Source organism: Opisthorchis viverrini, assembly GCF_000715545.1.
Source record: "Opisthorchis viverrini unplaced genomic scaffold opera_v5_78, whole genome shotgun sequence".
In the NCBI taxonomy this organism is placed as follows: Eukaryota; Metazoa; Platyhelminthes; class Trematoda; order Opisthorchiida; family Opisthorchiidae; genus Opisthorchis; species Opisthorchis viverrini.
In genome coordinates this window covers 655,617-672,686 of record NW_008751734.1, presented here as the reverse complement: position 1 = coordinate 672,686, position 17,070 = coordinate 655,617, and the positions used below count along the sequence as shown (strand labels likewise).

General features: G+C 44.7%; 1 protein-coding gene across 1 annotated transcript; it reads left to right on the top strand.

Moving 5' to 3' along the window:
* Nucleotides 1-8: 8 nt before the first annotated feature.
* T265_13550 (hypothetical protein) lies at nt 9-11,969 on the top strand (the record flags this gene model as incomplete). Its single annotated transcript, XM_009169433.1, has 10 exons — nt 9-89; nt 126-217; nt 258-318; nt 351-410; nt 1,004-1,022; nt 1,121-1,227; nt 7,948-8,580; nt 9,236-9,412; nt 9,909-10,325; nt 10,959-11,969. Coding segments are annotated over 10 exons (1,893 nt in total), but the record flags the coding sequence as incomplete, so codon positions are not given.
* Nucleotides 11,970-17,070: the final 5,101 nt, after the last annotated feature.

Here is a 17,070-nt window from a genome sequence, read left to right as displayed (position 1 = left end):
GTCATTCCCTGACCGGCGGCTCATCGAATCCTCCAAAGTTCGGCACGCTCATTCCCAATCGAATCTTTGTGGGTGGCATCCCCTCAAATGTAAGGCTTTAGGCTTCTATCCCTAATAACAATTAGACAACGGAACAGGAACTGAAGAGCTTTTTTTCCAGTTTTGGACAAGTCAAAGATGTCAAGATCATTAGTGATCGTCTTGGTGTTTCAAAAGGGTAATTTGTTTGCAGTCTGGTTATTTGTCCCCTTCCATAGGAGTTACGGATTTGTCACTTTCGAAAGCCAAGAGATGGCTGAGAAGATAATAAAAAATGAGGTAATTTCCCCTCATTCGTTGATCTACTTTAGTCTGAGACACTGATTTTTAAAGACCGCAAATTGAACATCGGCCATGCAATCCGGAAGCAGGTAAGCAGTTAATATCTATTGAATATAGCTCATCCTCTGTTGTGTCACTGGTCGCTTCTTTGCCACCGCACTTACTCTTCACCATTTGTGTGATCGTGAAAGTTAGCAACTACCAATGAAATTGGAGTGGATGGATCTTGTAGTGATTTGACCAGGGGCGGGGTAGAAGGCAGTTGATGATCCGTTTGAGCGGGTAGTCTTTGCGATGACAGGTGGCACATGGCTCTCAATGTTTCCTAGAAGGGACTCGCAGAGAATTCTGTTCATTGTTCGTTTAGTGAGCTTCATATTTGATGAACGAGGCTGGGAGCATAGGGGACAGACGACATAGTTTTCTTTGCTACTCCATATCTTTATTCGGCGAACGGGGAAAACCACCAGGCTCTTCTCCCCAGTCTTCCAGCTTGACGCCATTTTCCGCTCAGCTTTCCTGAGGATTGCTTTGAAAGTAGCCCAGAAAACGGCCGTTCGGTACTGTGTTCACGGCACGCATGTTACGGTGTTCAGGTCTTCTGATCTTTACCACTTTTCTTCTTTGGAAGGGCGTTGACATTTCTATATTTTTCATTCACTCTGACTAACCTGCTTTGCAGCAAATGTTCCCCAGAGCGGGTAAGTTGAAAGACGCATCATCGCCGCGGTTAGTCGAGTTTGATATTTCGTTTGTTCCACTTTTAGCTGTTTTATTTAACACCTTATTTTCTTTTCAGACTTGCCGGCTGCTTTGTTCTTCGCCGGTGGTGCAATGCCTTACAGTATTCAGAACGGAATGGCTGTCTTTTCATTGCCCGGACAGGAATATCCCATGCTAACCCAAGTAAGTTCTATAGAGCATGTTTACGTACTGCATAGGTTGGAGGCACGTTCTTTCCTGGGGGTCGTCACTCTAGTAGAGATACACATCTGTTGATCTTTATCATTCAGTTTTACTGGCTGTTTTTCAATCCGCAAGTTTGTATCGATCTATATTCATTAAGTAGTTAAATCGTATGCATAAAGTTTCTGGAGATATGAAGGTCTGCACTGAAATGAGTAAATTATACAAAGTAACAGCAACAAACTTGTTTTTGAGGGCAGTTTGGTTACTTTACTTTGAATTTCATGACCGAACGAGCCCTACTTCTGGGTTGTGCCCTAACGTCTCATGGTACGATAATCTGGTGTCCGGAGGTGCAAGGGTCTACATTGTTTCGATGGTTAGAAAGTAGGAACTGGCTCAAATCCGCGCAAGATCAGTGGTGCTAGGCGTTGTGCATTTGATAAAAGAAAGCGGAGACCATCGGACACGTGCAGACAATAGCTGATCGTGGTGTAGTCCCTCCTACTTGTCAAAGCGGACTAGTGTGTTCATGCTCTTTACCCTTAATCAAATTAGAATGCTTTGTGAACCAGTGTTGGAGACATGTCGACAGTTACATTAATGTCCGGGCATACGTCTGCACAGGTTGTTCCAGAGGATATACTCGTTACGCAACAGGTCCGGCAACGACGTCGGTTAAACCCGGTAACGCTGGCGATCAAATGAAATGAAGCATAATACGTTCAAACGAAATCCCTATTAGCTGGCTATCCCCATCCTGTTAATTATGAGCTATCGATAGGTATCTCCTTAAATCGAGAAACTCGGTGCGAACTTCGGTGTCCTCAATGGCGTTTTTCAGACATCTTGGTTTCCAGTTTCCTCGGTACGGTCCTTCCTTGGTCTGTTCCGATATTTGACGTATTTGAAACATCTCTATGGTGTGGTCTAGGCGTCTTTCAGAACATTTGTTTTTGAGATCTCGTCATCGGGTCAGTACATATCTAGTGGTTAAAATAGGAGCGAAAAATGAAATACACAGCAAAGATTGGTTAGTGAAATGCAAAATGTGGAGACACGAACGATCGGTTGTCTGCGCCCCTCATGTCACATCTAGTTGGATGCTGTGAGACAGTCGAGGGCAGTTGAGTGAGTTGGTTGGTTGATTCGTGTCACACGACCAACCAGACTCATTTTAACCATTAGATATGTACTGACCTGATGACGAGATCCCGAAAACATTAGTGTTCATCACTATGTTATTTTTCAAAGCATGGGGATATTTAAGCAAGCTTCAAGAGGCTGTGCTAAAGGGTTTCCATGTAAACAATGATAGCGTGGAGTAGCGCACCCTTTATAAGATTGGATATCCAAGTAGACGCTGTGGGTCGGCGTCACGTCTACTGTCCCGCTTTAATTTCACGGAATGCGACTTGTTGAAAATGGTACACGGCATCAGTCGAGTTACCAGAGGAATTCAACGCTGTACGGCGATATTTGAAATTGACGTTTTGCGTTCCAGATGTTACCTACAAGTATCATCTCTAAGGGTTTTAAAAGTTTGAGCTGTCAATTCACCCACATATTTCAGCCATGTCGACACGTCTGCCTCGTGTTTGGGGTTGTCCCCAGCGAGACTACGAATGTAGCCCACTAATCTGATTGGGAGTGCACGCGAAGAGCCGTGTAGTATCGAACAGTTGAGATGACTGGGGTAGGTCCCTTGGGATCGCAGTTTTAATTCACTGCGATACACAGAGGGCGTTAAGTGTTACTTGATTTCAGGGATAGGAGGATACGCAAATGTATGCCTCTTCTTGTACCAGTGACGTCTTTTCCCACTAAGTTTTGAAATGATTCAGAATGCAAATTACACCAACTTCAACATCAGACAGGTGGATTTGACTGTGTGCGCTGTGCACCAATCCCAGCTTAAGGTACTCAAAACTCTGCAGACTAGTAGAAGGCCAATCGCATGAACACAGTCTAGATTTGAAAGCTAGGGTTATAAAGTAAATTCAAACAAATACTGAGGGACTAATTTTAAACGAATTGATGATTTTATGTGCAACTAGCGAAGATCGGTTGTCCTTCATGAAACGTAGTTCGCAACGAAACTTAAAGAAGATTGAGGTTCACCGTGCAATACTCAATATTGTGATGAGTGTGAAACTTTTCCTGGCAGGGGTAACCACATATACGCACGCGTTGCAAATCACTTAAAATGATTAGTGCGTGCTTTATGTCGTAATAGTCATTTTTTCGCAAACTTTATCGCGTGCCGCAAAACGTTACCGACTGTAGCCAACCCTGTGTTTACCGGGGCCTGTGAACTGGCAAGATCTGGTGATGACTGTGCAGGACTTGAGTATTGCTTCCGTATGTGTTTGCACACTTGTGAGGGCGAAACCAAAGAGAACAGGGGCATTTGACTGCTACTGACTACATATCGACCCTGTATGCTGGCACTGCTTGCTCTCTTGTGGTTGAATAGAGACATCCTTTTGTACTACTGTGGGTCTCAGTCATTCGAAGCTGCTTAAGTTAACCGGAAATAAGGAATGAGATTATCCCTAAATAATGTCTGCTGCTCGATCTAGGTACGTAGTCATGCTGAACCTTGATCCTTTAATTTATTGTTGCTGTTGGGGTTTGTGGGATATGTATTGTTCACATTCGCATCACCCGCATTTTAACAGTCGTCCTCCTGTCCCGGCGTAATTATTCTGGTGAGTCCACACCAAAAAGGGTTAAGCACTGGACTCGAGTTTTGCTCTTATTACAGCCCATCAGCATGGCATATTCAATGGCCAAGCAGGGGTTTGAACTCCGAACATCTGACATGCGAGTCGGGCGTGCTACTAAGACATATCCGCTCAATGCAACAAAACCAGGTTTACTTATTTTTATAATATGTCAGACGATAAGTACACTATTGGATCCGAACCCAAAATTAGGGTGGTGCTTCTGGTGGCAGTACAATCGATCAAATCCTGGAATTCACTCCACCATTTGGGTTCACAACAAATCAGTTCAATTCGTATTATAAATTGGAAGGAACTTGTAACATGGATCAAGGTCTACTTCGATGATTTTGAGGCATCAATGACCCACAGGCCATGAATTCGCTTAGCTTATTGCTTCAGTGCTCTTAGGATCTTTCAAAGTGAAATCAAGAGGGGGGCAGTGTTGTAATGTTTTGGATAATAAAGACGCATCTTGTAGGATGACTATGATACATCAAGATTAACCATCGTATCCACACCGCGTAGTGAGTTCATATCTGGTTCAAGCTGATTAGGCATTATTTTACAATTGATGAGTTTCATTGTCATGTATTCGGGAGGAAACATCAGTTTAAGCCAATTTCATGGTGTTAAAGTTCAGTTAGGGTAGCGAAGTAGATGAATGATTCTAAAATTAGTTTGACCTTTGATTTCTCGCAGATCCGCCACACGGTCGATCAACAGCCATCTTGCGGTTGAAATAGAGGTTATTTCTCTAATTTTATTTAATTTTCCTTGGAAATCTTAGGAAGCTAAGCTGTTTACATTCAGTGCCTACAGCTTTATTTTTCCAGAATTTAAATTGTGTAAGTTGTGCTTGAAAAACATGGTCGTTATATGATTTTCGCCGTGGAATAATTGTCAGGAACTTCAATTCCCTGGCCAGTGAATAATAGTTTTGTTAGGCTTCGAACCACTGCTGCATACAAGACTACGTAGGAGGTAGGTGTTGATCACTTCGCGAAAACGTGGTGACGATGATGATGATTTATGCTAAAATCGGCATCAGTTGATGCCATTTTCTGGTTTTCGGGATATATTATGGATTTCAGCATCCAGTTTCTTCGCCACGCGCCGCGCATGCTAGTCGACCGACTTCCTCGAAGGATTCTTTTCGCACAACCGCGTGAAGGGTTCAAACGAACCAGAGTACGCAAACGACATAGTTCTTATTGGATCAGACCCCGTAGTAATGCAAACAATGTTAAATAATCTAAATAATTCCACCTCACGGTATGACATGCGCTTCACACCGGAGTGTAAAGTGCTACTGCAAGACTGGGTGGGCTCGAACCCCAGCCTTATCTTGTGGATGAACCGATTGAGGTAGTAGACAAATTTGTTTACCTGGGCAGCTCTATCAGTCCCGGTGGTCTCGCGAAAGATGATATTTCCATCCGGGTTGGGAAGGCCAGAGCAGCTTTTGCGAACCTACGTCACCTGTGGTGTAGGCGTGACATCAGCTTCTCTGTCAAGGGTCGAGTTTATAATGCTGCGGTGCGCTCCGTATTACTATACAGATCAGAAACCTGGCCGTTACGTGCTGAGGACGTCAAAAGAGTTTCAAGGTTTGGCCGTCGGTCTTCGGAGCATTGTCCGATTCTGGTGGGAACACCGGATCAGCAATTCTGAAGTACGTCGAATGGTATTTGGAAGAGATAACTCACCCTCGATAGAACTGATCACACTGCATAGGTTGCGCTGGCTTGGCCGTGTGCTGCGTAAGCCAGTCAACCGGCTTCCTCTAAAGGTTCTTGCAAACCCCGTGGAGGTTGGAAGAGAGCCAGAGGCGGTCAAACAGTGACTTGGCAGCAAGGTATAAAAGCCATTACCAACAAACTCAACTGCACTGGTCATTGACGTCTTCCTGGATGGGGACGCCGAGACGGGCCACATCAATGGTTATAGACATTGTCAGACATGGCCCAGTCGCCCCCTCACTGGCGCTGTTGCCTTCAACGCATAGCTCCCTTCCAACCCCCCACTTAACAGTCCACTGACTGCCGCATTTACACACCAATTCATCAGCTCCCGCATCCAATGTGCAGCTGTCTACTCCTGTTCTCCAAATCATCGGTGAATGAAACTGTGGCAGCTACAGCCACTATACGACAGATACGCGGTTCTTACAGCTGACGATGATTTCTTCCCCCGTACGTATATCTCATTCTTATACGAGTAGATAGGTAAGAAGGTAGCTATGAGGCTGTTTTCGTGCTTTTTCTATCGGTTTGAATGAACTTCAGTCAGTTCGTTTAAGTAGGCTGAATATTCCATATCCTCAACCTGCTGAAAATATCTTCGACGAGCAATTGTGCTTATGCACCGTGCTTTGATCTACTGTAGGCGTGACTTCGATAACTGAATATCTTTTGCAGACTGATTTCAATTCGTGCAAAATCTCATCAGTCTCGATCCACAAGATCTGACAAACTGTATGTTTGCTATTGGTATCCGTGCTCGTCTACTGTTCGAGACGTTTCTGGTCGACTCATCTTGACTTAGAAGATATTCAACCGAAAAAAAGTAAAAATTTAATGGCTATTTGGAATTCAGTTCCTCTTATATGGCTTGGATATAGCATTGAAACATATGGAGCTGTGGTGAATAGGTGCATGGATATCCTGTTCATTCTGTTCACCGTGGTATCGCTGCACGCTGACGGCAAGTTTAGTCGGTCGGAAAAAATATCGCGCTTAAGTCCTGTCCCATCTAATCCGGCAAACAGAATAGGTTGTGGTCATATTCAATCCGTGCGAGGTTCTGCTAGATGTTGGAAGAGGTGATGTCAGTTTTGATCTGTAGCTCACAATTCTGCGAATGACAGCCTGGTCTTTTCCCATTCCAAACTTCAGTTTGATGGTAGCAAACATACGAAATAGTTTTTCTGAAATGTTCCATAGCTACCGAAGGTGTAGGGCTGACGTGCGGCGACTCCGAGGACTACCGTTTCGTAATGGATCAGTGTGTGACTGTTTTCAACCCAGTGGCACATGTAATATCGAGGTCAAGTGCACTTTTTCAACTGGAAGGTCATCAATGGAACCATAAGAACGAGCTAAATTAAAAGCAGAAATCATTGAACTTCCTCTTTGGTGCGAGCCATTCAAAAGTAAGGACATGAATCATTCTGTTTTATCCTACTGACCCCATGCGCCAATCAGTTACATTTTCTGATCTCTGTCAGCCCATCTCAACCAGGATCACTTTAGCTGTTTCTGCGCACTGACTTCGTTGAAATTTGTGTGCGTCACTTAGATTCAGTTTTATACACTCCTACTTAAATAATCCCTCGAATTTACCGGCTGCATGTGGCTGTTCCTATAAGTTTGAAATGTGGACCACGTTTATTCAGTGCGCTTCGGCTCGTCGTAGGCGGGACAGAACTGGAGGTAATCTTTTCAGGTCCACTTCAAGTCGCGCAAACTTTCCCATCAATATTTGTCCACTAGACCTAAAACTCAACAACATTAGGCAGTTCTTCGGTTTACTCTGCTAATCGAACAAACTAACATCATCTGTGCAACTTGAGTTACGGAAGTTCTGTTCGACAGCAGAGTGGATCACAAGCTAACCCATATGAGGAAAGACATCGTGTAGCGATGACACTTTCGGTGCATAGCTGCCTTGCAACTCCAATGAAGCACGGTGGCTGAGATACTTCTGGATAGTCCAAGTCAAGACAGGGGCACCCGAGAAGCTACCTGTCATGTTGCGTCTTAAACACTAGACCAGCTCAGGTTTTGTTGCCATTATCTTCAGTTTCTATTGTGCTCAACGCTCCCGAGGTTTTATGGACGCTGTGCTTGAGAGTTAACAGAAGCCCAGTTGATTTTGTGGATTGATTTGTCGATAGCTTTCATGAACCCTGAACATCTTTCGATATGTGTCTGACATTCTAGGTTGTTTTAGGCGAATACAGCATTTATCACCTTGAACACTTTGATTTCAGGCTACGGCTCCTTATGCAACAATGATGCTACCCCAGCCAGGTGGAGGTACAACGCTCTACTTGCCATCAGCCGCATCAGCTACAGCGTCGCCTTATGCCCAGCTGTCTCAACAACAAGTGACTGCTGCGTTGCAACAACACCAGCATTACCAGACAACCGGAATCACTGGAGGGATAGCCCCATCAGTCGCAGGACAGCTTACCCCAGTCACTGTTAGCGGAAGTAATATGAACGCTCAGTCGAATAATACCGCAGCTGTTATGGCCGCCGCAGCCGCAGCAATGGCGGCCGCTGTCCAGTGGCCGCAACAGTCTGCAGGTAACGCTCATCAAACTTCCCAGCAGCTTCCTTCCGTCACCACCCACAGCGTTCCCCAGACGGCAGGCACTCCACAAACAATGGTACAAAGTGCTTCGCTTACACCACAACAGGCTGCCGCAATGGCTGCTGCAGTCGCTGCGCAACAAGCTGCCTGGCGTTGGTCCCCCACAGTACAGCAAGCACAGACTTCACACGTCACTAGTTCCACGCATGTGTCCAACACTGGTTCTGTCACTACTGCGTCCAATGCTGTAGGAAACACAACTTCTACACCAACAATCCAAAATCAGAGTCTTCATACTCACCCACAGGTAAGCGATTCTACCTTGACTCTATTGCAACAAGGCGCTGTGAGCCTCCCAGCGACACTTCGGTTAACCTCACCTTCTGTGTTGACGGCATCCACGGCGGCTCTGTTTGCTGCCGCATTACAACAACCTGGAGCAAACGCGCTTGGCACAGGAACCGGTGGGATTTTCGATATATCACCTGCTACAGCCTTAGCAGTGCTCGCTTCGGCTTCGATGAACAATCCTGGTTTGTTAGCTCCGGGCCTGTTATATCACACTGAATGCTCGGTCGATAATGGACATCAAAGTGCGGCGAGTTTGCTTAATGCTGGATTAAGCACTCTGGACGCATCTGTGCAACCTAGCAAAAAGCCGAGATATGACAATGATATTCCTGTGAAACCCGAACGAGACTCTCCCACAACATTAGAAGCCAGTTATGCATAGACATGTAAACTATTCCGAGGTTTTTAAAGTTGACTTATTTAACCTATCCGTATATGTCCGCGTGGTATGCTCCTTGAACTGTCATTTGTACACTACCTGTCATAACTGTACGAGAGGATGTTTACTTCATTGATCTTTTCGAGTAAATCGTATTTTGAACTCACGAGGTTTTTAAAACTAATTCATTGTTTTTGCTTTGCATGCTTGTTTTATCGCATGTTTGTGTCAGGGCTCTCCAACTGCTACCACTCTCGGTCCGGCGACCTACTTGTACAGTCCTATTACTGGAACGGGGCATGAGCTTATGTTTTTTCATCAGACGAGCTCTCCCTTCGCTGCCAATTCGACTAGTGATTACAGTACTGATCACAGCAACCATTCTTCTGGTTTGCTAGAGTCGGTTGAGGTAGGCCCAGACGTTCTTTCAGTGCAAGTAGCGTTCAAGCGTTTCTCCATACGTTCAGCCGTTTTAATTTCATTTCAATCCGGTCCTACTGTTTTACGCTGCGATCGTTCTCCCTGTTTGCGAGGACCAACTTCTTTTGGAAGCCTTTCCTCTTCCCATATGCCTTCGTTGAGTTCAGCTCTGGTTGTAAAGAAAGGGACGTTCTTTGTTTGGAACGCTTCGCAACCAGTCGTTTAGATCCAGACTTTGTTTACGTGTTTCTATTCAATATGAGTTTCCGGTGCGTACTATTCGGTGCGTAGTTCTGATTGCTTAGTCAACTCGTTAACTCTGTGCAATCCTCATTATCACTCCGTTTATTGATTTATGGGTTTGGTTGGTGAATGAATGCCGTATGTTGATATCTGAACAACGCTGTGCCGTCCAGCTTGCAACGGTTTTGGTGTGAATTTCTGCTTCATTTTCAGTTGTGTCTAACGGAAATTTTTACTTCTAGCCTCTTGGTTTCCCTTGTGATGGAACACCCCTTGGTCGACATTCACAGCAGCTCAGTGGACAACTTGCTAATGCAGTTGGAAATCAGCATCTGGATACTGCTGCATGCCTTTCTCCATATGCGGCGTTCGCTCCTCTCCTGGATTTACAGTCACATGGGAGCGGTTCTGGACAACAAAATACCCTGATCCATCCCACCACTTTACAACATGCGTTTCGTCAACATCACTCCGCTTCGACGACGATATTGGCTACCCCTCAGGCGGCTTCGGGGCAACATATTATGCCCATCGCCCATGCAGCGACTTCTCTGGTTGCCCAACCACAGCAGCATTCTAAAATTTATTCGTCTTCAATCTTGTCTTCCAATGCACACACGGGACCGGCGGTCAACGCCTGTCTGTACGCCAACCCTCCTGTAAGTGGTAGCCATCTTTCTCACCGTGTACCTTTGATTCTTTTGGCCAAAGTATATCTGTATCATCACGCGTAACGACATTCGTGTAGATTGGAATAGTTTTATCTACGATTTCATTGACAATTCGTGTTAGTATCGTTTGTCTGAGTTCCGCTGTATGGTCCTCTGTATGGGGAGACCATTTGAAGGGTCTGACCGAAAATGGTCGACAAAACCATCAAAAATTTAAAGCTTAGTGCGGAGTAGCTTCTTTTGAGGGCTTGTCTCTCTGTATGGGTACAACCATGTACACAGCTCAGCTTATATCACTTGAGCTGCAGGGCAATAGTGATAAACTTACCTAAACTAAAAAAACCCCATCAAGCCGCCTCGTTTGGATAAGACGTTCGCATTTTTCTGCGCACCACAATCTCGGATGACTAGTCCGAATAGCCGTTTTCACGTATTGCTGTTGCATTGACGAGCTGGGGAAGGGAGACATCGTACTTGATTTACTCGCATTTTTGGTTCTGCAGAATGCTTGTTATTCGCTCTAATTGCAAACTTACATTGAAAGCGAAAGCTGTTGAATTTGGAATCCTAAAACCAGCATCAGCAATTTATGCCCTATAATTTCATTTGTTTTGCTTCCAGGCAAAAATCAATGCGCTGTCTGAACTTACGTCTCCAGTCGACGCTCAAGATGCTTCCTCTCTTCCTCAGTCGTCAGCCGTCCAGGCGACAGCAGTGTCCGCGAACGGAACTGGACTGAGCCCACACAATACGACGGTCACTCAGCTGCAGGCCTCCAGCACAGGTGCAGTGCAGTGCAATGCATCCGCTTCCGGATTAGCTGTGGATAATAACTCGGGGATGACCACTGCCACCGGCCATCGTTAGGTAGTGCGATGACTTTTTTACTTACTATTTTGAACGTAATTGCTCGATTTATGTGTATCATTTTTGTGCATCTTATTGTCTGCATTCATTCAGTAATGTCTACCTTCTACTGGCTTAAACTACTTTTGCTTATGTATAGGTGTTTTGTACAGTCCCACCAACCAGTACTTGGCCTTTCTTTTGTGTGAACTGATTTATTTCTGTGGCGTACCCACCGTCACCTCCCTTAGTCGAAAGCTTCTTTAGAGATGTGAATCCTGTACATCCCTGCTTGATGCAGGTTGTGCATTTCTGTTTACCCAAATGGATGTCGTGGGAACCAAGAACTCTACGTTGATTTCCTGACTTTGAAGCGCCAAGTTCTAGAGCAAATTTTGTCATGTCAATCTATATGGCTTTTGGTGCCTTTTGTCTCTTTCTTCATGTCCCCAGTTTCTCTTATATCCTGCTTTCTTTCTTTAAGGTCTTTTACACTAGATCAGGCTGCTAGTTTTAGGACAACTGTCTCTTGGGGTCTCAGTGAAACAAGCAACATCAACCCTTTTAGACCCATTTTCTTATTGACTGTGGACAGATTCCTTCTCTCTGGATTTTACGCTCTTTTGGGGTAGCTGTCCACCTGTGTATCTCTGTGTAAGACTAACGTTCATCCTCTGTTCTTTATGTGCGTCAATGTGTTCTGGTTTGCTTCTTCACATAGCATTGTTGGTTTTCGTTGATCGCGTTATTTCTATACTTGTAATATATTTGCAGTATATATATATGAATGGACCTATGTATCACTTGTCTACTGCATCATTCTGTTGCTCGTGGCTCATGGTTTTACGGTGAACATGCGACTACGCAGTCTTGTTTTGTCACAAGGTGGTTGGTGTTACTCTGTTCGCCACTCAGCCTGGCGTGGTGTTCTGTTTGTCCTTTGCTCAGTCGAATGGTGTTCACCCATCAATATATCCGAAGAAGCTTTGCTAGGACTCGCTTCTCCTCCAGCTAGCAGCTAGAGCTATCATTCGAGCCACGCACGCTGGCATGTATCCGGTCGAACGCTGCGATAGCATATTCCAAAAGTCCCAGCCAGGTCAATGAACTTTCCGTGACAGTCAGCTCCGGTTTGTTGGTCATGAGTCCAATCGCTTCTCCCGTTTTATGTAATAATGATAATTGTTTCGGGAACTGCGAACCCGGAGCTCATAATCAACAGGTTCGGCGAAACCTAGGTGCATTGAATTGTGCGCACCTGTAGGTAGTCAGCGTTAGGGGACCCTGGGAAGTTCTTCATGTGGAATTAACCGGTGCTTCGGTTAGGAAAGCAGTTTCGTCCCATACATGGTAGCTGAGGTAAAACACCAAGAAGCTGAGTGCCATTCCCAGCGCTATATGATCCTGGGATTTTCAGTCCATTTTCATTCCCACCATATTTTCAAAGTTATGTGATTCATGATATCGCAGTGACATATAGGTAGTAGGAACAGGTGTACTTCACAAAAGCGGTAACTCTTAAGCTCGTACGCGTAATTTAGGTGCGCCCTAAATTCAATTCTCCAACAGTCAGCAAAACGAAGAATACAGCTGTCTTATTCAAACAATTAGCATGTTTCCACCTGAAGGAACGTCAGACGGCACTACCGCCCGCCAGAACGTCTATCTGGAATGGTGTAGCAAAATCTAACCGACAAGGTAAAGAAGTATTTCACCGTGCATGAAGGCCGTACTCCTTGATCCAGTAATCCGGGCTTGAAGGAGTGATGAAACCCCGTGATGGGTGTACTGTGGTATGTTTCATTGTCTGTAAATGAGATTAAAAGCTTTCGGAGATAACCAGGTCTCATGTCTTCTGTGAAGTAATCAAGTAAGGCAAACACTGGAAGAAAAATGTAACCAACCCACTTTTTGTGCGCTCAAATGTTGAACGACCAATGTGCATTTTTACCGAATAATTTGCCTCGTACCCAGACTCCGGTGGACGGCACTTAATCGTTCTCGATGTTCGCCGATCATTGCAAGGGCGAACGTGCTAGCCTACGCTCGAGATCAGCAATATTGTGTTCCGTTCAGTTGACTCAAGACCTGAAAAAGACATTTCATCAGCTGCCCTATATATCTGTGGGATTCTGTTGGGGATATCAATATCCCCCAAAAAACGCTGTATTTTTATGTGTGCTAGCGAACTTCCGGCATCTTCAAGGTCAAACTATGAATAAATCAATGTCCTTTTGATATTCCAAGAAATTTAAATCCGACCACTTACTTACTCGATACCATCTTTTTACTGATTTGGGTTCGGAAGCTCGGGGCATCGCCTGTTGATCGCGTGTTTTTGGATCATTAAAGTTTGTGTCCGAGGTTTTTTTGTCTTCTTATTATCCGCCGTGCTAGGAGTCTGGATCAAGCAACACAGCTGGGGATAGAGTATTGCCACAATCCGCATATCATATTGTTTGCTCGCTGCGTGACCGAAACGTAACAGCTTCAGTGCGATTTTCGTGAAACCGTCGGCCTAAGGAGAATGAACCGAGGCTGCTCACGATTCAATCATTTTTGACTCGTTTATTCTCATAGGTGTTGGTTGTATTCACCACAGCAAAGTCAGTACCTCGTCAGCGCTATCTTTTGGAATAAGTGGCTGACAAAACCACAAACGCAGTAGACCTTTTGGACTGTCATAACTTTTGTACGAAGATCTGTATAGAAGTAGTGGAGTGAACTACTTCAGGCAGCAGAATGCCTTTTCTGGCTGTACCCCTTTTCATAACCTACTCTGAAATCTGGCTGTCTTAAGCGTTCGAATGTTCGTAACTCAGTTCGGACATTAAAGTTCAGGCGACTGGTATTCACGAATGAAGAGTTATTCTTTTGGACAGAAAAACCTGCATTCAGACTAGCGATACTCCTGACAAAAGGCCATGGTTCTTATGGACTCTACTAGACCATATGGTAATGCATCATTCATTACGTAGGAGGCCACCAAAAGCAGCAATCTTGACAGCTTGTCCAGACGATAAGCTTACTTTCTGTTGAGTTGTCTGCGTTTGAGCACTTTTCGCTCAATAGTTTCAATGCACGCGTACATACGTCTAGTTTATCTGCGCCTTCAACGAATTACATTGTTTAGGTGGTTGCCACTTCAGGGACCATGATCAATGTAGTCAAACTCACTAGCTCAGGATTACAAAGTGTCTTGGATCTTTAGGTTGTCAAATTAAACGTCAGCAGAGGTGGTGGTACTTCTTTCCACATCGATAATCCATTTCACCAACGCAGTCTACGCTTTAGTCGGATTAAGGTGCCTCTGGGGATTTCAAATCTACTTTCACGTCAACCTGTCTAATTCGTTGCAAAATGAAGCATGAATTGACGAATTACATTCATTGGTAAATTAAGTTAGTGTTAAATGGTGAGTTGAGAATCTCTCGTTTGGTGTTTTGCAGCATCCTCATAAGTGGTGTGTTGCGTGGAGGAATGCGAACATTTTCAATCCATTGCCTCGATAAACAAGCATACTGCGTTCTTATCAAAATGTTTAACCCTCATAGGGAAAATAATCGAAAGGTGTTACCATCACCCATATAGCCTGAGCCGGGATTTACTACACATTTCGGAAGATGTCATGCGTTTGTCTTACAGGCCGATGCCAGTGAGACCGTGGACAGGAGCTAGGTAGTATTATCCGAGTTCCCAATAGAGTTGCGTTACCTTTATAATCATCATTTTGGTTTTGCAACTGCCATTTCAGCCGGGCATGCTGGCGCAAAGTTCTTTGTTTGTCATGGTACGAATAACGGTGCACATGTATACGTCCCCCTTTTGTATCTTTGTTTGGAGTCCCCTTAAATACCGCTTTTAACCTGGAGAACGCTCACTACTCTGGCATCGTGTCATTTTGTTCCCTTGCGAGGACAATGACAAGATGCACAATAGTCCTGGTTGAACGCTTGAGTGATCCATACGGTTTGCTTTTTTTGGAACACTGTAAGGAGCAGTGACCAGAATGAAAAGGTTGTGGAGTTCCTAAACTGAGCAAGTCAAGCAGTTGGTTCGGATTTCCACGTGAAATCACAACCTCCTTCCATGGAAATGCATTTTTGATGAATAGTGTGCTTCTGGTTAACAGTAACCTCTGGGGTGTCGCTTGATGCAACTCACACCTTGACACCTAATAAATGGGTTTCAAAGAAATACCAGAAGAGTCGATTCTATTTCTTGTTTGCCTAGCACGAATATTTCACAAAATGCCGTCTCCCAGATGCTACGCTGGTTTATCGATGGATGATGGCATCCGAATAAACCACAGACTACTCACATCTGTGGAAGCTTCGGATAATGAACATGCTCTTCTGACACTTTCAGCGTTATTAAATATTTGACACCGGGGGCACAGAAGCCGACGGCTGCTTGGGCGTCAGGAATGCGGGTATGGAGAAAAAAGAATCCAGTTACTTCCTATGTCCGAAATGGGCTGTCTGGTTTGATCAAGACCATCAGGGGCTCGTAGGGAGGCCTTTGACGGGTTCGTAGGCAGAACCCAGTTTACTGGGCTACAGCATTCCTTAGCCCTTTTGTTTGCCAGTCTACCAGGTATCAAATCACCAGTGTGCACAATTTTTCAGCGTACTTCTTCTTACAGTAGTTCAGTCTCTCCACTGAACGAGCCTCTGAGGCCATTAGCCCTTTTTTTGCCAGTCTACCAGGTATCAAATCACCAGTGTGCACAATTTTTCAGCGTACTTCTTCTTACAGTAGTTCAGTCTCTCCACTGAACGAGCCTCTGAGGCCATCTGGGTACTGTTCGAGTCCATTTGAATGATTCCGAATGTAGCCAGATGTCATGCAATCATTAAAGCTTCACGCCCGTTGTTACCTCCCAAATCGAGTAAACCTATAAACAAAGAACCATCTCAAGGTCGGAAGTTTCTCTTCTAGGCGAGCTTCCTGAACGAAGGTCAGCCCGGACTAGCAGCACACATACCAGTACTCAGCATGCACCCACTGGCGCACTTCACCGCCGCATCAAAAATCGATCCATTGGAGATGTTACCCTGATTAGAGACGGAACATTCACAACCAAACTGTCTAATTCCGTGGACAAATTAATGACCGCCTTCATTGGTATCACTTCGAAAGCCTGGGTGATACCCTAAATTTTCTCAAAAATGGACAGGCCAACAACAAGGAAAAATTGCGACAATGTGTTCATTTCTGATTTAGGAAAACTAACATTCGCAAAATTAGAACAGACACTTGGGCACAATAAATTTGGGTTGGATGACTAAACTGTGCTTATCACGGTAGATTAGCGTGATTTGAGAGCGGGGAAGATGGAAACAATCCTAATGGGTGCACGTCATTGTATGGGCCGCTCGGTTCCAAGCTTCTGTGTGAGCTTCAGGACTGCTTGGTGAAAGTGATCGTCAGACATGAAAGAGCACAGTTGACGACCAAAGAGTTACTCAGATCAAGGATGCTCTCGAATTCTCTGAACAAACCAACGTTAATAAACGGCTGAAAATATCCTTCGTTAGGGTTTCACAAGTTTCCCTAAACGTTACTGAAGTTTCATGGACAACCGGACAGTGTGTGGCGGAAGCGTGCTCAGATGTACAGTATTCCCTACTGAGGAATTTTGGTGTTTAGAAAACCTATTGGAAGTTTCAGTAAGCTGTATGTCTAGTTCAGAATTCGCTGCATTATTTCCACTCGTCATGATCGAACCACCGATGGTGCGAGTTTGGTGTACGTGGAAATTCTCAGCTTGTGAGCACCGCTAACATTCGTTTTGGCTTCCCGAATGTCTAAATCACGTTCGGGATATTGCAAACTCAGAGGTACAAGTTTCAAGGTCATTGATACAGAATTAGGTTTGGAGACC